General features: G+C 39.3%; 1 protein-coding gene across 5 annotated transcripts in view; it reads right to left on the reverse strand.

Annotated features, from left to right (window-relative positions):
- The window catches only part of MAST4 (microtubule associated serine/threonine kinase family member 4), a 279028-nt gene that overhangs the window by 102705 nt on the left and 153954 nt on the right, over positions 1–22369 (reverse strand). Inside the window, exon 1 of one of the 5 annotated variants that reach the window (XM_030236870.2) lies at positions 1798–2078. The exons of the other annotated variants lie outside the window; for them this stretch is intronic. Within the exon in view, the coding sequence (XP_030092730.2) occupies positions 1798–1889 (92 nt within the window). The 5' untranslated portion in view covers positions 1890–2078. Of the gene's footprint in view, positions 1–1797; positions 2079–22369 lie in introns of those variants that run through there. 5 annotated transcript variants of the gene reach the window in all.

Consider the following 22369-nt stretch of genomic DNA (forward strand, 5'->3'; position numbering starts at 1 on the left):
CCTGCTGGGTTTTATGCTTCTGACAGTTCTATTGCTCCTTAAGTTTTATATCTTACATTAATAATTGAATTATGAGTACAGGGGGGCAGAGGGCAGTTCCACCCTTAAGAAGAGAGCTGGAGAAGTATGTGGACAGGCTTCCACAGGAGACATTAACAGAGGAGATTTTGACTTCCCACCACTCAGAAGACAGAACCAGATAGAACCTGACAAAGGAGAGATATCTGGGCCCATTAAGAGTAAGCAGCCTTGAAATTCTGCTGCTGGCTTAACCTCACAGTGCTGTGACACACTGATTTGGGTACAGAGAGGGCATTAAGTATTTAGTATCTCTATAATACATGAAATGTAACTGCATATATGGCATGTACTATTCACTGACATACCATTTATGTGACATGCTGAGGCAATATTCAGTGCCACTTTAAAAAGACTTTCAAGTATTTCAATAAACACAGTACAGCACTGAACATGTCTGAAAAGAAGGCATCCAAATACACAAAACAAACAAACCAAAACTACATATTTATTTCATGCTTCTTGTGAGAACTAGAAAGTTTCTCTCCTCCTCAACCTGCCACACAGCCATACATTTATAAAAGGTATTTGTAGGTCTTCACAGTTACAAACCCTATTTGAGTAAGAACAGGGAAGACAATTTGAATAAAAAACCCTTAACACATCTCAGCAGAAAAATCTATAAGGCCTATTCCAATTCTCAGTTAATGCTGTGTAAGAGTGAAAAATTATTTACAAGACAGGATCATAATGATAAAATAATTCCATATGTCCAGCTACCCCAAGCAGGAGACACAAAGAATAGGTATTTACTGCAGGAATAGTTTTTTCATTGATGTCAAACAGGCCACTTGTTTTTCCTATTTTAAACTTTCTGCCATTAAGCAGAGAATAGTTTTCTTTTGAAAAAAAAAAAATCAGACCATAAGTACTGAAAACTTAGTAAAAGCCAACTTTGCTAAGCCTCTATCCTGCTTGCTTTGTGCCACCTTATTAGCCAGCAGAAGAAACATTTTACGTACATTCTCCAAAGATAAGACATAAGCCAATACCCAAGGTAGTTTCACAGTCAGAAGCTTGTCATGATTTAACACCACACCTAGTATGTCTCAAAATGGCATACGGGGCACTAGTGTACAAAGTTACAAACTTATATACATTTTTTCTTATCTTTGTGATAGGGACATATATTTAACTGAAAGGGCCATCATGGCACAAAAAATGACCATGACATGACATCCTGTCAGTCTTTTGCCCACCGACGGCACAGCCCTTTAACTTTTACTCAGCGTTTAGTATTTCCAAGCCTTTTTCCCGCCCTCCTGACAATAATGAAAATGCTACAAAACCAAAAAAAGCCATTCCTGTACTAACAAATGTTAAGCTAGCCTGTTTTAAAAAAGGTACTTATGCAAACGTGTCTCTTTAAGAACACCAAACAAAAAAGCCTATCTTAAGTTGCCCATATAAAGAATATCTGTTTCCAATAAAATGTGGAATACTTGAGAGCAAGCTGGAAATGTCTTTAAGGGGGGAAAAAAGAGGAGGGTAGAAGAGCTGGACAAAACAAAAGATCTTATAAATGGAAGCAGAGTACTATGAAGCGTCTGATTACAAAAACCACCACCAAGGGCCTCGCAAGGAGGGGCTCTCAGCTCTCACAGCTCCAGACGGGCAGAAGCCAGGAGGCCGCGGGTCCCGACACCTTCCCAGGGCCCTCCTGCCGGGGACCAGGAAATCCAGCGCCCGCTCCCGCGCACCTGGAGCGGCCTGCCTCACCTCTGAGTCCGGCGGAGCCGGCTGCCTCGCCGCAGGTGGGGCAGCGTGAAGTTGGAAACGAGCGTCCAAAAACTGGGATCCGACATATCCATTTCTCTGCGTCTGAAAGCTTAATAATTCAGTGCCATAGTACGACGAGGAAGAAGAGGAAGGGACAGCAGCCCTGGGAAAGAGAGCGAGAAGGCAGCCAGCCTCCGAGGGGGCGGAAGGAGAGCAGAGATAGCAGCAAACCGCACCAACAGAAACTTTTCCGTGCGGCTGCTCAGCGGGTCCCGCCCCGCCCCGGCCATTGGCGGCCGCGCAGAGGCCGCGCCGCTCCGCCCGCCCACCGCGGCTCAGAGCCCCCCGTCCGTGCCTGCTGCTCGGCTCGGCTCGGCTCGGCTCGGCCCGGCCCGGCCCGGCCCGGCCCGCACCCGGCACAACACAGCCTCCGCGGCTCGGCTCGGCCCGGCACGGCACAGCCCCCGCCCTACCCCCACAGAGCCCCTCGCGGGTCGGAGCCGCCCGCCGGCCGCGCTGGAACGGGCTGGGAACTGTAAATTAAGGACCAGTGACTGTCGGGGCAGCGCACAGTGTACGTGTGTCATGGCCGGGGCTTCTGCCTCTCCCGGGAGAACTGACGGTACAGGTACTTAATTACCGTCTGTCACACCGGCTACCTGCCACTCCAGACGTCAGGCGTTTGCCACGGAAAGCTGGGACACCCTCCATTGCCAGCTACCTCTTTTGAGAAAGCTACCCTGAAGCACAGGCTGGCAAGAGAAGCGTACTGAAAGGCTGAGTACCTTTCCCACTCATAACAATGACCTAATCCCTCAGGTACTTTGACTCATTTCTTCCCCTTCTTCCTTCCAACTTTCTTCCTTTGCTTCCTTCTTAGCCATTTGCCAGCTGCCTCCCAACGCAGCTGATTTGCTTTCTTGACTCCCACCATCCAACATTCCACCTTCACTCCTCGTTTTAGCCTCTGCTGACTGCTGTCCTCAGTCTTCACACCTAACTCCAGCACCACTCTCCAGCCCTCTCCTCTGTTCCTCTGCAGCTCTGTCTAGACTAGCATTTTTCCTCACATCTCTGCAGTACACAAATAAAAGCATTTCTAAAATTACTACTCTAGTATCTTGTCATTCCATAATGTTTTAGCTCCAGATGTGAAAACAATAACAATGATGGTCAGGTATAGAAGAAAATACAATGGATTCAAAAACTAGGGGCTTTCTTTCAATGTACTTAAAAATTTCCATTTGCCTTTTTGTTTATCTGAGGGTCACAGAGCAGAGCTGGAAAGGCTCACATGACAATTGGGACAAGACAGCTCTCACTCTACTTAGCACCAAAGGCTTTAGTAAAAATCCCCAGCAAACACCATTTACTGTCATGATACAGAAAACATCAGGGTAACATTGATCAAACACAAAAGAATATCAAACACTTCTTTAAAGACATACTAATTTTAAAGGAGACCATTTCCATGTAAGAAGGGAAAACAGCCTCATCTAGGTCTCAGGTCAGATTTTCTTGTACAAGAATGGCTGAAATGGGTGCAGAAGCTGGTATTTGGGCTGATGTCCATTTGTGCCCTACAGGAGGGCACTTCCCAGCATGACTGCTCTTTTTATACCTCTCCATTAGCACTGAGTATTCACATCTACTGCAGCCTGTAAAAGGAAAACTCTCATCCATTTATTTTCACTTTGAGGCATGCCTGAGCATACTGAGCATGAAGTTTTAAAGGTTCACATGAGGGCAAGCATGGCTGCCAACACTCCTTCCTTAAAACTGCATAAGAAGGAAATTCTCAAATCTCTACATAAGTACCAAGAAACACCTCCTTCTCCATGAACTCCTCAACTTTATCTTCTCTGCAACATACACAAGTTTTTTGCCTGTAATCAGCATATTTGGAGAAAGAACTGTACACAATCATGAAACCAGAGAATTATACATAACTGATGTTGTGAACAGCACTGGCTAAAGATAAAAAACAAAGGCTTCTACCTATCACAAAGGGGAAGTTGCAGTGTCCTCACTGCCCTGCAGGGTCTCCCCTCACCCCATGACTCTACCGAAGAGGCAGTTACGAGTAACAAAAGCAGTTCTCAGGTTCCGTAATTCAGTCAAGCACATCACTTGTGGGGTGATCATGGAACATGGAGTTCAAACTTTATTTCACATTAAGGCCAAAAATTACCAATCTTTTCTGTTCCAAATTCATTATTTCTTTGTGAAAATCTCTACCACTTCATCAAAATTATGTGAAGTCTCAAATTCTGAAACATACCCTTAAAGCTTTTAAAAATTAAGCAAGACTAGCCAATCATAATGTTGGCGAAGACCCACCAGAAAAAAAATAAGATTGCTGCTTGCAAGTAGACAAATTCTGATGGAAAAAAAGTTTAACCCTTCTGTGTACAACCAGACATAATTATACCGAAAGTCTTACACAGATTTCACTATCTGAAAAGCTGGGTTTTTGGAAAAGCACAAAGGCGAAAAAATAGGATAGAAGAAAGGATAAATTCTAGGCAACTGTTTCTGTCCACATATATAGCAACAGAGGGTCATGGTTTTAGGAGTAGTGTTCCCCATCTTAGTGCTCTCACTGAGACTCTACAAATCATAGATACTCACTCCTCTCTCCCCCTCCCCCCCATGCCCCTGTGGCAGGATGGAGACAAGAATTGGAGATACAAAGCATAAAGATCACAGGTTTAGATGAGAAAAATTTACTGGGAACAAGATTAAAAATTAACAGTACCAGCACTAATAATAAAAGTGTACAAAAAAAATAACTATTCACATCTGAGTTCTCACACGGCTGAGAACTGGGGTGTGAGATTACTCCCTCCACCAACCTGAAAGAGACCCTTTCCCCCATCCCCAGAAAGCTACATGAGGTAGCTTCACTTCCTAGCCATGCCCCCTTCTGGCTACTGCAAAATTTACCACTGGCCAGAACCAGGATACATATCAATCAACAGTGAACACTGTTCACTTCAAACAGTGATGGTCAAATCCCTTGCAACTCAGTCTCTAGATCCTGTACAGACTATTCACAAGCAATAGCTTCCCAAATTCCATGAGCTGTAGATCCAAACATAACTTCATCTTGGCTTTCTGTGCACAATTACATGCACACACAGTCCCGCTAATCAGTCTTGTTGTTTGTAGCATGGGCTTGAAAGCAAGGAGACTTTAGTAATTACTTTTCTGAAATACTTGCTGGACACATGCATATTAAGACACTTCAAAGACTTTGACAAATGTATGAAAATGAAGAGAGGAGCTGTAAGAAGTACAACATCATCCCACAACAACCTTAGACAAATTATATGTTTCATAAAGCAAAGCAGAAGCCTTATCCTTTAGGAGCTGAACATGTAAATGGTGGTGAGGACTTTTGCAAAGCCTGTCAATAAACGACATAGTTTCCAAAGTGGTGCCTGTGGTTTGTGACTTTCCATGGCACAGAAATGCCTGATTTCAAAGCACAGATCTCAAGGGAGTGAGGTTTTGCAAGCTTATTAGTATTACAGAGGACATCTAAGAGGACATCTTCTCTCCCAATTTAGTGAGCTGAATCAGCTCAATGAAGGACATCCCAGGACCAGCCCAAATACAAGGGATACAGATGGAATGAAAGGTCAGGCAGAGAGGCAGGGGCAGCAGGACCACTTCTTTTTCAGCAGCTGTCACTAAAATTGAAGCCTTTTTCACTATCAATACTGATAATGCTGCTTGTCCTTTACAAACATGGGATCAAGAGATGTATTTTGTCGTGTTCCGTAAGCCACTGCAATTTACTTACCTCTGCCATGCAGAACTGGACAAAAAAAACCTGACCAATAAATACGATAAGGTCTTAAAAATATGAAAACCCCAAATTATTCGGAACAGATCTATGTCATATTGATAAATGCATAGTTGACAATTAGCTGTAATTTTCTTGCAACAAAATGTTATTGGCATGTTCAGCAACTTTCCTTCAGTATTCAACTAAAACAGAATTCTGCAGCTGTGAAAAAGAAATAAAATAACAAAGTTAAAAACTTGCAAGTATGTTCTTAACAGCATTTACTACTTAAGTTGTCCTCTATACAACCACTTGCAAAACAACAAGCAACTTGCAACTTCATCTCTTAGGAGATGCTTTACTGCAGAACTTGGGTGACAACTTTTATTTATCACAGAGTTACATAAGCTAGCATGTAACAAAACAAGTGATAAGGATCATTAAGTTTTCCCTTTTATATTCACTTGAAATCAAAAAAACATCATATCACTCAAGTCAGAAAGCAGAAAAGATTGCTTTGAAGAAGATTAAATTCCAAAAGCAAACTTATAAAAAGCATCCTTAGCAAAGTCTCATTGGATATATTAGAAAAAAAATTCAAAATGTCAACATTTCCTTCAGTAATTAACAGCAATAAAAATACTTCCCCAGTAACTTTTTAATTGTATAACTCTGATTACTGATTTTAAGTACCACCATAAAATGCTGCTTGGGAAGTTGAAAGTGCATGTTTAAAACCACAATGCCATACCAATACTAAATCAATATTTTGCACATAGTATTCCAATGCAAAAGTTATCTAATCTACCATCTTCATGCTGATGGGTAATTACATTAATAAACACTAGAATTTTTCAAAACATAAGAAAATCTTCAGAAGTCACTGCCCAAAAGCATTACAGAATGCTCAAGTCTCATCAAATTTACAGGACAATGTACACTGAGTGCAGGTCACCAGCAACAATACAGAAAATAAGGAGTTCATTAGTGATACTAAGACTAGTAAAATCTTAAAAGCATAGGCCTCATACTGAAAAATATGAGTAAATTTGTGAACCAGGAAAAAAAACAGGTCACCTTGAGGCACCTTCTCTCTTTTTGTGGGCTAGGAAGATTATGAAATCGCATCTTGTAGCAACAAAGAAATGCTTCTCACTTCATCAACATCTTAGAAGTACGATACATCAGAACTGAGCTAACATATCCCTTGAGAGGAGTTTGTTTTGGTTTAGTTGAGTCTCTTTAGTCAGATAATTATTATCCAATGACTAACAAAGGAACTGGTGAAGTCGCTCATTCAATTATTGCTATTTTCAAAGTGTCTTGAAATAGCTGGAAGTTATTACACTGGCTGAACAAAGCTGTCATGCCATAACACTCCTTGAAAAGGACAAACAGGATACCAGCTGCTTCCAGTACTGAGTTCAGGTATGGTAGTTTACTTAGTATGACATGAGACAGTTTGCCCAAAAGGTGTTTCAAGTGAGATTTCAAGTCTGGTCAATAACCATCTCAGCTGACTATGTATCAAGAAATGTGTAAAATACTCCACCTATCTCCTAACAATATGGTAATAAGTTCACTACACAACAGAAAAAATTTATGCATAAGGGAAACATTAAAACTCACCTAGAGATTTGAAAAGGTAACTGCATATTAAACATTCCTCGTAGATCATGCAGGGTTATGTTTTTCATCTAACACAAGTAAAACTGCTATCAATGAGCTGAAAAAAAATATGATACCCTTTCTAGCAAAAAAGACATAACAGGTAAGTAACCACATGAATAGGTTAAGTTATCATTGGACAAAGCAGCCTTATTTGCATTACAACCGTGCTAGCCATCAAGTCATACCAAAGGACAAAACCACCCCCCAGTCATAATATACATACATATGGCAGAATCTGGAAGGCAGGTATCAGGCAAACTATTTAGATACTATCATAGATAAATAGCCAAATAAGAGGTTTTTTTGTGAGGTATAGATAAAAGAATAAATGTCCCTCAGTTCTACAAGCAGGAAAATCTCTCATGTGACCAAGGAGATGATGTAACTGAGCACTGAAGGGCTCAATGCAGCTAGTTGTGGCATTTCCCAAAGGCTGCAAAAAAGATATGAGGAATTCAAGAAAAAAAAATATAATCTGAAATATAGTGTACAGCTTGAAAAAATTTATTTATTTTACTTGGTCAAGTCTGTTGGAGAACCTTCGTCATTCAGTATGAACTTCCACAACAGAAAGAGATTATAATGAGGAATCAAGAATGTAAGAACAGCAAATTCTGTAATGTCCTCCCCTCACATACAGAGTTATGGGTTCAGACTGCAAGAGGCAGGCAGAAAAGCAGTTTCAAATTCTTTTATCTTATCCATTGTAACACAGGGATTTTCCATCACTGTAAATACTGTATGTTACATGCCTTTCTAACTAAAAAAATAATCACACTTCAAACAAGCATGAGAGGATGGATAAAAAAGCCCTAAGCGGTAGATGAAGTCTACAACCTATTTTATAAAGGCTGTCAACCTAAAAGATCTCACTGGTATATTCAGACCTTAAGATGAACAAATTAATTATTATCACGACAGTTAATTACAATAATTGAACTCTTGCTCCCCCTAGTGGTTGATGTTGATGCTTATTACCCGCTAGTGACTGCACAGGATTTTCGCTGGGATGTTCAGGGTAAAAATAAATTAAAGAAATCACAGTACAAAAGAATATCTTGTGAGTGTACAATACATGTCTGCCAAGCTTCCAAGTTTTCTTAGCTATGTTTATAAATACACATAAACATTATTACTCTAACCAGTTTTGAAGTAATGTGCAAAATATTTCTAAAAACTCTCCCACTGATCTAGCTTATTATAGATCATCCAACATAAACACATTTAGGAAAAGCAATGGCCCCAGCATCTCCCTCCATTTCTGAAAGGTTCTAAAATTATGCACAATATATTTGGAAGTTAAAAATATTGTCAATCATCTGCATCAGGCATCAAAATTCATATCAGGCAACACTATTTTTAATCCAGCATTTTGCTGTCTATAGTGGGATGAGCCAACCATGCTAACAGCTATGTGCCTGTTTATGCTGGCCTAGAGAACTCTCCTTCTGAGTTTATTTAGCAAGCCAGCTAATGAGAAAATGTAGAACCATCTCCCATTTTTATCACTGAATTTTCATTCATCTTGGCATGCAGAGCAGCATTACTAAATTTCAGAAGTGTTCCTTTACATGGTAAGCAAGTCAGAAAACATCTAATAAAAATGCTGTAATTTTCCATGACTTTCATGATGCTTGAACCTTGGTTTCATTACCACAAATGCCAGGTGTGGGGAGACGCATACTGTATTAAAAAGCATTAGTATTATTCTACCCTACTTTGATTGTTCAAGTACCTTTTTGCCAGCACTTAACAGCATCCCAAGAGGATTGCAGCATCTTTTCAAGTCATTAATTAACAATTTTTGTGGCTGCAGTACCACTGTGTGATGTGAAGGCCCCATGTTATCTGACAGATATGTAAGAAGTCATAATGAAGTTTTTCATGGTTCTGGGCACTCGTGTGAGACAATCACCACTTGAGACTTATTTCATTGCATTGGTTTAGACCACTCTACACACTTAGATGTTCTCCTGACATCACACACATCCAGCCATATTTTACCAAGCATCTTTTTAAGTCAACAGCAACAGCCTACGTGGCAAATGGCATTATTAAAGGTCAAGGTGCCATTCCTAAGTATTTCTTAAGAAAACATGGACACAATCATTCTTCTGAAACAGTTACATACTTAGCTATTGCCATCCATTCCGGATAACAGCTGTAGTCAATTAAGCCGTATTTTTTGAGGAAAAAAATACTTATTAATTAAATTGTAGAAAATCCTTTTTTTTTAACAGAAAAGCTTTTTTGGTTTTTCCACTGGAAAGTTAAAATTTTGTTTCTGATATTTTGAAATAAAGTAAATCTGTCTAAATCAGACTTAGAGCACACAATCTTTCTTTACCTTTTAAAGATGTAAATATTCATACATGACTTCTCTTTATTACAGGAAGCAGAGTACACAAAATAGTTTGAAACATACATTAAAAAAAAAAATACCGTTCAGCCCTTTTAAGTTTATCTGGTTTTGTTTCATGTTCATAAATTTCTAATTGTGGAAAACAGAGTCCAAAACCCACAATCTTCAAAAGGCAGTTATGTGGAGCATTTTATTTTGCCACCACAGCTTTTTGGTTTGAAGACTCTCAAACAACATACTCCTCCGAGGGAAATGCTACCCCTTATACAGGGCTGTTTTCTAATGTTCAGTTCTTCCCTGGGACATCCCAGTGCCATACTCACAGATCTGAGTAACAAGACTTCAGTGATTCTCAATTTTTAGTCAAATAAACTAGGAAAATAAATCAAACTCAAGTTTTCTTTGATAGCTTTTAATCCTGATAGGTTTGGGGAAGACATCATCATAACCTGTAACTTTACTCATTCTTAAAACACCTCTTGGGGTACAGGGGCGGTTTAATGGAGGTCAGCACAGCAAAGTTCTCAAGTCTGTTACTCAAAGTCTAAACAAATCTACTCCCGTGATACTGAACTGGAAAGCACTTATTCAATATAAATGCTGAGTTCAGTGAGAGAGAAAACTTCATCTGCTGTAATATTTACATGCTGAATTTTCTAAATGAATCACCCAATTAGCAGGTCTCTCAGAGCAAGGACATTACAGGCTCTTCCCCAGAACTGGCAAGTACTCTGTTTGCTTCCTGTATTTTAAACACACAATTTTCTTTAAATCATTATTTAAATGACAGTGACTAAAAACCAGGTGACAAGAATTCAGAGCTTTGCAATACATATACACCCAAGCATTTTCTGAGTCTTCCCTGCACCCATCTGGCTTCATGCTTCAGTTAATCCATGTGATGGATCTGTTGTCAGCATAACGGTGTGAGATGGAGCACCCCATGTAGTGCAAGCTGGCAAATTGGAACTCAGGTCCACAAGAAGTTGAAATGGAAAACATTATCTTTAAAAGAATATTATGTGGACTGCCCATTAATGCTACCCTTGGTATTTCAATGACCTGACCACACAGCACTGCAAGTTTATAATATCCTTAAATCACTTTACAGTCACCCTTAATGCTCTCCTCCTCAAAAGGCTAAGTAATAAACAATCATAGGTGTGCATCAGCACACACCTCTGGTTTAAATCTGAATTTCTGAACAACCATAATGACACTCAGCACATACTCTTATTGTCTGTGGGGTTTACTAAACAGTTAACTATCAGACATGCAGATGATACAGCCGCCAAACAGACCACGGGAAGCAGTAGAATTAACTACACAGAAAGAAGGGAACTTTACAGAAACAAAATTAAAAGCAAGTATCTAGAATTGCAAGAGTAGTAAAGATTATTTTAGTTAATGGTACTTATAAAAACATGACAGAAATTTCTCAAAATTAGGGACAAAATACTAAAAATTACCTCATGGCTAAGGTGCCTCAGGGACTAAGACCTGGGTGTTATCTAGTTATTTAATCTGTTTGCTCTTCAGTTCTCCACCTGTAAAGCAAAGATATTTCTACTTCTTGGGAATGCAGTGAAGATAATTCCAGAAACACCTCCATCAAATGTTCAGATATTTAAAAAAAAGAGGAAAAACAGAAGTAGACAGTAATAATGAGATCTTCTTTGGGCTGACCACTCTGCAGATTCAGAGGTACTGAATGATTTCTACATTCCTGTCTCCCTATATGGCAAAGACCATATATGCATAAGTTGAAAGGGATTCAGATGAGTCAAGAAATGATCTTAAATCTCTCTGATATGCACATCATGAAGAGTCAGGGAGGACACCATGGTGAGTCACAGAATTTCACCCTCCACTTCCTAAGACAGGCAATCACATTTTGGTTTATTTTTGCTGGACTAAGAGTGCACACCAGCTCTAACAAAGAAGCTAGAGCCAGCACCTGAATTGTTACCAAGACTGTCTAAACTATGTAAACCAAGAAGCAGATGATCAGTACAACCCACATTAGCCGTTTTAGGCCTCCAGCATTCTGAAAAACTCAATCATTGTAGAAATGAGGTGATAAACGGCTCAGCTGTCAAATAACAGTTCAAACCACTAAGTGCCCTAATTTCTCTGACACCAGACAACCTTATTATTCCATTATAAATAACAGAATAATAATTGTATGTAAATTTGTAGAAATATTAATATCCTAACACAAAAGAGACTTGTAAGTACTTACCACTAAAATATATACTCTCCCTATACTAGCAATAAAAAAAATCCAAACCTATCTCAAAACGCCTTCGCCATTCAATCAGCCTCTCCTTTGACCATCTCCAGTCACATCTGGACATGAATTACCATGAATTTTAATGAGCCTGAGCTATGAAAATGTATTACGGTTTGTTTCTTTTAAATCATCATACTCATTTATCTTGGTATTTTGCCTTTCATTTGGCAGAGGGCTTGGATCTTTTTTAAATTATGCGAAAATTTTATTCTGCAAAATTTAGTAATAACCATGCTTAATGTTGACAAAGGATTATCTCAGCTTATTCTATATTCTGTTGTTCCTCAGCATCCACACTTGCACTTCTACATACTCACAAGAGGAGCAGATTTCATCAGTCCAGTGGCAGACGGCATGGGGAGAGCCTAAATGTTCACTTGGCAAAGAAACAGCAGTATGAAGCTGAAGGTGAAGGAGGAACATACCAGGCTGCTCATAATGAAATACTGGCTTCAGCTGACAAATATGTACACCAGCACTTGCCATCATCCCCTTCTCTCAGGTACTACAACAACTTTTAGAAATATTTCTAGGTTTTATCAGCTGGGGAAGTTACACAGCACTTACAACCTTCCCAAAGTCAACAGCATGTGTTCCTACGTACTCACCAACCAGCAACCAGTCTACATGATAAGAACTCTGTCCACTGTTGTGGCTGCACTTCACAGTCCCACAGACATGTCTTTTACAGTAATTTTGTTCTGTGAAAGTTTAGGCTTGTTTCTGTCACCATTTACTTTTTTATCAATTTGAAAAATTGCCTTCCTAGCCAAGCAGTATCATGTCATCTCCCAAGAACCCCTCTTAGGGCAAGAGGGATTTGCATCCAAGAACCCCTCTTGGAGCAAACCCTTCTTTCCTCTTTCAAGGTACACATTTTGGCTGTAAGACACACTAATGGTTTGCTAGGTAACCCTGAAGCTCTAACCTCCCCCATTTTGCTCTGCTGAAGTGTTACTGTGCTCGAGCTGCTAACTGCAAACCACCTTCTCTTTTACAGCCCAACCAGTTTTGGTGGTCTCTTTCTGAAGAGCAGAAAAAGTAGCCTCCATCACTCCTGGCATGAACAAAGGGTGTGCCATGATTCTGCTCTATGACAGCAACTCTTATTGCTACAAAAAAATTTAACAGGTCTGCATCATTCCCTCTCAGTCTGTAATATTAAGAAGCAGTTTGACAGACAGTGCACTGTGGATTTGAGCATCAGACTGCTCTCGGACAAGCTCAGCACATCATCCTGCTTATCAAAGCCACATGTGACAACATACACCCAAGATATACAGAATCATATGAAACTGACATTATTGTCACACTACACAGGGAATGGCTACCACAAACTAACAAACACACTAGTGTGTGAAAGCTGGGTTACCAGGAGATATTCAAGTTCCAACATCAGGTTCCTAAATGCTTTCTGCTTCCCATCACTATGTTCTAGCCCTGGAGGAGCTTCCAATACTTTCTAAGAAAAGTGGTGTCCCAGCAGTAGGTGGAAATGCTTCCTCAGAGATGCTCAGGACTACAATCACTGCATTCACTCCGCGCACTTACAAGAGCCCAGCTGCATCTCATCTCATACCAGGGATGGAGACACTGGGATAGCTGATCAGTCTGTGTTCCCAAACCATGCCATGAGGTATCCCTCTCCCACAACATCCAGGGAAATTGCCCTGCTGTTACTAGCCACTAGAGACTATTTGCTGAACAGCTCTTCTGATAAGGAGCACTGGTCTTCCCTATGCTAACCACTGACACATCTCATGGATAAAAACCAAACTAGCCACAGCTGGCATCAAGGAAAGAACTGTAAAGTCTCAAATACAGCAGTTTAGTGACATTCTCCAGTCTTTTACAGCTGCAAGGCTTTGCCTCTAGAAACCTACACATGTACTTTCTTTCTGAAATGGTTAGTTGCAAGCAAGAGTAGAAACAAGATTTCTGAAAAACAAAAGGACTGAGAAGATTTCTACTTCTGGGGGGCTCAGTCTCATGCTTTTTCATTCCTATTTACCACTTTGTTTCTACAAACATTCATTTTTAAAAGGTTTTCAGAACTCTGCAGCTGTGAATCTATCACTACTATAATACTCAAGAATAAGCAATTACCAAAGCAAAACATCCTAAGGGATCACCAACTTTCAGTGCAAAGCAATTCAGCCAGCACAGCAGTGGAAATAGTTTGTGTTGTGTACAACAATGTATTGGTTTGGAAAGACAGGTGTCTGCTAAGGAAGGCAGGAACCTCCCCTGAAATGGAAAATGTAAACCCCCTCCCTCCGAACTGTTATAAATTTGAAATTAAGGGGGGCTCTCAGGCAAAAATATGGGGCAGGAATAACAGTTCTTTATTAGGGAAGAAAATAAACAATGCAGTAAACTAAAACAACACTGACAGAGTAAGAACACAACCTGACACCCTGGTCAGGATGTTGGTAGCAGTCCCATTGGAATGGTGGCTGCAGTCCTCCTGGAGTGTCAGGTCTGGTTCTGTTGGCGCAGTGATCCTGTAGAAGGGTGTAGTCTTCCTCTGAAGATCCAATGGAAGAGGTAGCTCTTCCTCTGGGAAATCCAGGGGAGAAGCTGTGCTGGTGTGTCAGAATCTCCAGATTATATCTGGGTAGCAATGCTTGGCTCCTCCCTCTGGGCAGAGCATCTCACAATGGGATGTTATAGTTCTTATCAGTCATGCAGTGACATTCAAATAGCCTGTTATCAGCAGATGTCTCCTGAAGGGAGGATTGGGTGTGGAAGAGATAAGGAAAACTGCCCACTTAAAAGAAGACAACTGCCATTCAGATGACAAATAGAATACAATTTGCTTGGTAATCCAGGACAAACAGAAATAATGAAGCCCTCATAAAAGGCCACTGCAGGGACAGCAGTGTGTTTCCAACATACACCTTCTTCTGCATTCCTCACACAAAATCTTTGAGAGTCTCAAAGCATTTCCTCTGCTGGAGCGGTGTGTTGTAGGGAAGGCTGATGCACACAGCGCTGCTTTCTGTTTTGCATCTATTTTTATCAAGGTGCGATAAAATGATGCAGATGCAACATAATGCTGCAGCATTGGCACTGAGCAAGGTTAAGAATTTCCATCTCAAGAATATAGCTGCAGGATTTTTTTCTCTGGGATCTCATACAAGGACCAGCTGAAAATTGTCACTGCACTGCAAAAAGACTGCAGAATTTGTGATTTTTGGTGGAATTACCTCAGGAAACATTTCTGCTGAAAGTGCACCACTGATATCCCTATCATCCCTATCATCATCCGTATCAAAATTTTCAAAGAAAAATATAGGACAATTGGCAGGTTAACCTAGCAATTTCTCCATATCTGCAAGAACCGACTGGCAAGAGATTACAGGAAGTCACATTTTGGACAGTAAGTGGACCTTGAATTCAAGATGTACTAAATGCATTCTTATCAAATCAGATTAGGTCAATTTTGAAGCCATATTACAGAAGTTTGAATTGTACACGCAGGCTGAGGGCAGCACATTTCAGTCATTACTAACAAATATGTCACCTGACAGGCAAAGCGAAGACATAACAGGAACAGTCACACAGTGACTTATGATGGCTGCAAGCAGGTAGCTTGCCTGTACATGAAACTCCGTAGTATGACAGCACAGGAAGAGAGCAGACTGTCCATCTTCCACTACATTTCAAGACACACCTTTAGAGTTATTTTCATATGTGGAATGCAGATCAATTGTTCAAATTGTAACCACCTCCTTGAACTGTGATTTCCTAACACCACAGCATGCAGTAACCAACTCACCTAGTCTCTGTGTGGCCCCAACAGAACTCCCTGTCATACTCCCTCCATTCCAACAATTTTGGATTTAGGTGTGGTATATTTTTTGTAAGTATTAACAACTTACTCTGTGAGGCTTTTTTAATTAAAAATGCAGGGGAAAAAAAATCTAAAGAGTAATGTCGGGTTTTGATTTCAAAATGAGGCTATACCAGATCATTTGTGTTAAGACCTGCATGTTTAAGACCAAAAACATTCATAGATTAGCCAATAACTACTTTACTAAGTAAGCTGAGCAGCTTACTTTAGGTAAAAGTAAGCATTATTATGAGGGAATATCTCAGTGGGAAATACTTCTACAGTATTTTAATTCTCTGTTTTAGGAAGCAGTAAAGCAATTCAAGAACTCTCTATTCAGGTAATTTCTATGACTGCATAACTTTCAAACTTGTAATACATATTTTCAAGCAATATTTTGAGTGAAAAACAAAAACTGTCTTCAGATTCCGCATTCCCACATTACAGCACAACTCTAAAATTACTCTAATTTTCAAATTCAAATTCATGTTACCTCCTCAAATGCATAGAAGGACTAACATACTAAATTCAAAATTCAACATTCAATGGTAAGCATAAAATGCAACCCAAAAGGCCAAAAGATTTAATAAAACTACCACACAAGTACTTTGGAAGGATTTTTATGAGAGTTGAGGGAGAGGAGATCAACAAACTGGCATTTAAAATGATTCAGATGAGCTCTGTGTCTGTAGCTTTCAGTCTACCAGAAAAATAACTGTCACAAAAAACTTTCTGGCTTTCTTAAGATGTACCTTATACATGTACTAAAAAAAACCCAAACAAAACAAAAACCAAACACACACACCACCCCCCCCAAAAAAAACCAAAAAACAAACAAACAAAAAAAAAAAACACACACAAAAAAAAAAACCCCAAACCCACAGGATTAAAGCAAAAATCTCTATTTTTGGTAAGCTTTCTAGAATTCTGTTGTCTGTGCCTATAAACTAGACAGAAGATCCTGTTCCATGCTCTACTTGATCTAAAAAATATATACCTAAATCTTCCTGCAGAACAATATCAAGTAGTACAAGCCCCAAAATAAATTGAAAAAGTTATGTGGATAAGACAAAGCCACATAGAAGAATTAAATTTGTCCTGGGAGCTTTTAAAAATGTACTTAAAGCCGAATCTTCATTATATAAGAAAACTAAGTTTTATGCTCCAGAAGCTTTACAAAACATCATCATAACAATACAGCCTTACTCTCCCTGACTTTGCACCAGAGGGGGGACAAGTAAAATCGCACCTTCTTTAGCACTAGCTCAAAAACCCCACATGGAATCAGAAATTCACATCCCTATATCCCTCTTGGATGAAAATGAATAGTGAAGAACCTCCAGGAGACCCCATGCTCACTGACGACAACTTTGCAGCTCCTGCAGTTCTCAGCTGAACCCTCATTTACACTGGTGCAATGCCATTACATACCAATATGCTTATGCACCTGCAGCAGACTAGCACTCAACAAGAGACTGATGACTCAAAAGCAAAAATCTCCTCCTCCACTGTGACTCCAGAGAACTCAGAAGACAGAAAACTTTTTAAAGTATTTCATAAGCTGAAGCTATAATAGCACACTTGAGCACACAAGAGAAGACATCTGCTGAGTAAGGGGCTGCTTTTATTTAACCAATCCTCAAAACTCACTTCTACATCACAAAAAACTTAAACATGCAATGAAATTGTTTTTTACTTTCCATTTTCAAGTTCCAATGGAAACAGCTCTCCCTCTGACCTGTCATAAGTTTTAATATGGGAAAAATGGGAAAGAGCTGAGGAAAGTGTTTTAGAAGGTTAATTACATAGACACAAAAAGATTTAAGAGAACAGAAAGGACATAAAAATAACTTCAGAGCAGACAGACTACTCTTGGAGGAGAAAGCCAAAGATTAATTTATTTCACCTTGAGGAACTCGTGCTTCTTGGCTGATGTTCATGAATACTAATCAGATTACCTTGAGAGATGAAACAGCAGGTTTTCCTCATTTTAAAGAAAAATCTGAGAAAGAAATTGAGCCAAGTGATTTTTTAATTCATCCACATCAGCCATTCCCAAGAACTTCCCCTTTCAGGGTAACAAATCAACAAATCAATTAGCTTCATCTTTCAGCATAAACTTAAGGTCAATGTAGTTTGTACTGGTATCAGAAAGCAAAGGTGGAAATAAACTTTAAAGAAAAATGTCTGCTTGGGTGTGGAGGTTATGTCACTCAGGAAAGGAGAGAAAGGAGGTATCCTCTGACGTGTACTCCTCACATGTCTTTTATAAAACCTTATGAATCCACGAAGTAGCAGCTCCACAGGAAAATTACAAAGAATTTAAACTACTCTCAGACCAGAAGAGTCCAAATTTAACAGCTAACTCCTCTAAGACAATTTTCCTCTACCTTGAGAGAATCATGTCATGTCTCTGCACAAGTCCCTCCTCCAGCAGGGAGTGAGTACTAGTCCTTCTTTTTCTGCAGTATTTTCTGTCTACACAGACTGTATTGCTTACACCAGATTTAATCATTAGCCAGCACGTATAACAGCTGTCACCTTGGCTGTTGCTCTCAGGTCTGAGTGGGCAGCAGCTGCTGCCAAAGGCAGCGGAGTGCCAGTCCAAGAACGCACTGCCGCTGCGCCCCCCCCGTGCTGAAAAGCGCTCCCCCACTCGCTCCTCGCTCCTAGCAAAGGCCTGCTCTCACTCACCGGGGAGATTCAGCCTGGCGCAGCGACGCGACCACAAGCTAACGGAGAAGAGGGCAAGAATGTGATCATGGCAGCAGGGTCAAGGACCAAATGGGCAGGGCCTCTGTCCTCAGTCTGACTGTGCAAGCCCTGGAGGCAGTTCTGGCCCCACCAGCCCCACGGCCACCCCAAGAGACCCAGCCCTGCCAGCCCACACAGAAAGCAGAACACACCAACACTGTCCACACCACTTTCCTCCTGAAACACAGGAATATTGCTAACTTTAGAAACAAACTATTGCCTTCAGTAATGTAAAAACCAAGTAGCAAACTAAATTCCTACTGTCCATTATATCTTCCATATGTGTGTATATGCCCCACATGCCCACACAGAGACAGAAAACATTTAAAAGCTCTTTAAACATGCTCACTTTCAGAACAATAAAGAAATCACTATAACTAGAAACTTTACTGTTAATTTTTCAACATCAGTCATTCATTTCATTGATGATTTGATAATACATTGATGATTTCATAATACAACCAATACAGTTGTTAGAAAGTAGCAATTTTAAGCCTTCTGTCTTTATCTGATTCTGAGATGCAGAATGTCATGGGGGGGAAAAAGGGGATGCAGAAAGAACTGAAAAAATAGAAGCACACTGACTTTTTATTTCTGTATTCAACAATTTGGTATATAAATTTAGACAGCTTAAATAAAGTTTCTTATAAAATTTAATAATTGAATTTTTATTTGTATAAAATTATATTTTAAAGTCTCATACTAATTCTCCCTTTGTAATAATTCCTCATTCATATTATAGATTCAGATTACATTTAAAGAAAATGCAAGTTTCAACATTTTTTGGTAACTTTCAGATATAAAAACTTAATACTAAATACGTAAAAGTGGCCAAGCTATCTGTGACACTGACATTTGTTTTTCTTTCAATTCAGTACCACAGGATGAGGTTTAATCCATGCCAGTTATACTTCTAATTGCTGCTCTTGGTAATGCATACCTAATCATTACAACATGACCCTATGTAAAATGCAGTGTTTACAGTGGCATTCTCACAAGCTTCCCAAAAAAGCGAAAGGTTGAATAAAAAGATTTTTTCGTGGACAATCATCATTCTGTACTCTTCAAGTTCAAATGCATGCTGTTATATATTTTTTAATTTACTATTGCAATTTTCTTTATCACTTTTACTAGAAGCCACCATAACTTAGCACAGCACTTAGTGCTTCCTCCTGGTCTTTTGCAAATACTTTCCCCACTCCACTCCCCATTACTGTGACAAAGGACTTCAAATTATCCATAGAAAATAAAACCACTAAAGTTATGTTAGAAGAATGAGGATCCTTAATATCTCAGTAGCTGTGCTCAGTTATTTACATCATCTTCCCTCTTTCCTTGCAAATCTGCTGCTTATAATTATTAGTACTAGAACTGCACATACTTTTCCCCCAAACAGCAGTTGGAAATTTTCAGGTGACTCACGTCAAAGATAAAAATGTAATGGAAAATGTGTGCCTATCTTCCTGAGATCTGAAACTCCACTTCATCCCCCACCCTCTCTCAGAAGCAAAGAATGGATAGCTTCGCACTGTACCAGCAGGCAGGTATTCCCATTCACAGGATGTTACTGTTTATTTCAAAAAGATCTTCCTCATCTAGCTGGCAGGAAGCTCCCTTTAGACTACTACTGTATGTGACAAATGTTATAAGCAGAACTTCAAGAAAAACAACCGCCCAAGGAGCAGCTGTGCAAGTCAAAGGCCATGAGGGAGATGAGCCAGCATGTTAGAGAGAAATACCTCAGGAAAACCCTATCCATTCATTCTGGTAAGGCCTGCATGTTAACATTTCTGAATATAAGCAGAAGTAGTGTCACTGAAGTAATTCCTCTCCTCCCACATACGCGAGTACTCTGAGCTAATGGAAATGCTAATTATTTATTTAGCCTAAAAACCAACATATTTCATCTTTCCACTATGCTAGGTCAAGCTTAATAGTAACTAATAACTGAAACATTTGATGTTCAATACACCCGCAGCTACAGATAAATTCAGCACTCTGTTTCAGATTTAATCAGACTTTAAACATTTCCAATCCAGGGAAAAAGTAACCATTCTGGCATCCTTACATGAATTTCAGGACAAAAGAACCAGAGAAAAATCCCTATGAACTTCGACATTTTCCAGCCATATGAGGGGATGAGGCTTCACATTAAGCACTATCAATAATTTCCACACTATTTCTACAAAAAGTATCTGAAAAGTCTGCTTCCAACAGCCTCCATCACAGGATTAAAAGCTCCAGCTTGGCACTGTTGGGAGTCTCTGCCACCCAGAGGGGTAAACAAGGTCTGAGCTCTAAAAACACCGAGGGCTTTGTCTATCACACAGTTTGCACAGCAGCACATCCACACATCTGCAGAGGCCATTCAGCAAGTCATCCAGGTCATATAAAATATAAAATTCGTATACAGCTTTTTTATTCCACAAAAGTGAAATTTTGAAAAAGAGCACATCCTTCATCAAAAGGGAAGTGATTTTTCTGGCTGTATAAAATAAAGACCCAATTAGAAAATGCTAATTTCACCAAGAATTCTATACCAGCTGATGATTTTGCTGATAATTTATCAAACAAACATTATGAAAGTGTTTTCACTGAGGAAAAAAAAAGTGTATTTATTTAAATCGTACTGAAAAATGCACAAATAAGGGATTCTCATACCATGTCTTCCCTAACAAAACAGAATATATAAAGAACTGATATATTTCTTCAGAAACACATCTCAAGTCTTTAGGTTATTGTTCCATTTTTCAGTGTCATGTGAACCCTTGATAGAAGAGCTCTCTCCTATTAATTTGGTTTAAACTTTAAAATATACTGAAGCAGGTTAACACACCAAAGAAACCTCACCTCTGCCACACAATGTTCAAAGTCATACCAAAAAAAGCACAAATATACTTTATTATGTAATTTAAGAAAGTGGTAGTTCTTATTCCTACAGAAACAAGTGAGACCTCTGACCAAAATTAGAAGTGGTTTGGTTTTGGTTTTTTTAATCCATGAGGCATTGATGTCTTATTAGTAACTCATTTTAAAAACTACCTTCCCTATGGAGCAGAATCTGAATGACTGACACCGATGAGATCCCTCACTAGCAACTTCCTGCTCTAAAAAGAAAAGAAGGAAGGAGAAAAAGTTTTCTGCATCAGAAACATCCATCAATTACTATTTATTATAATTTTACATAACATGAAGGACTACAAAGTATTTTTTATCACTTAATGATTTTCTGACCTCATGAAGATAACTACCATTTTGACAAGTGCCAAAAAAAAATTATTCTTATGAACAAACATGGGAGTTGAAGAAAGAAGAGAGTGAAAAGGATGTTGTATGTGGCTGTTTGAGCTTATCTATAATATTACTGAAATAGAAGTGAATCCTCCTGAATAGAAGAAATCCTCCTAGTCCTGAGGACAAAACAGTCCTACCAGTTACTGAATATGACTTTCTGTTCTTCTGAATCACTCAATTCACTAAGCATACTACTAGCCCTCACTTAAGCAAAAAATAACTATGTGTTTCATAGAATCACCCTCATTTCTGAATGTATCCTAAACTTCTCACATAACAGAACACAATCTGAAGTATGATCACAGGAAGCAAACTATAAAATTTCAGATACACTCCTAAGCAGTCAAAGCAACACAGAATTTTACATTAGTATCTTGAGTCTATGTATTAGGTCTCAAAACACAGATTATCCTGGGGTTTCTTCCATAAAATACTTACCTTCAGAACAGCAGCTGGTCAAGTAAAACGTATTTTGGCAGAGACATACTTAATTTTATTTTTCAATTTTCCTTTTGCAATATGTTTTGATCATTAGGTTTTGGATGCAGAAGAAAACATCAACAATGGAAG

This window comes from Serinus canaria, chromosome Z (assembly GCF_022539315.1).
Source record: "Serinus canaria isolate serCan28SL12 chromosome Z, serCan2020, whole genome shotgun sequence".
Lineage (NCBI taxonomy): Eukaryota > Metazoa > Chordata > Aves > Passeriformes > Fringillidae > Serinus > Serinus canaria.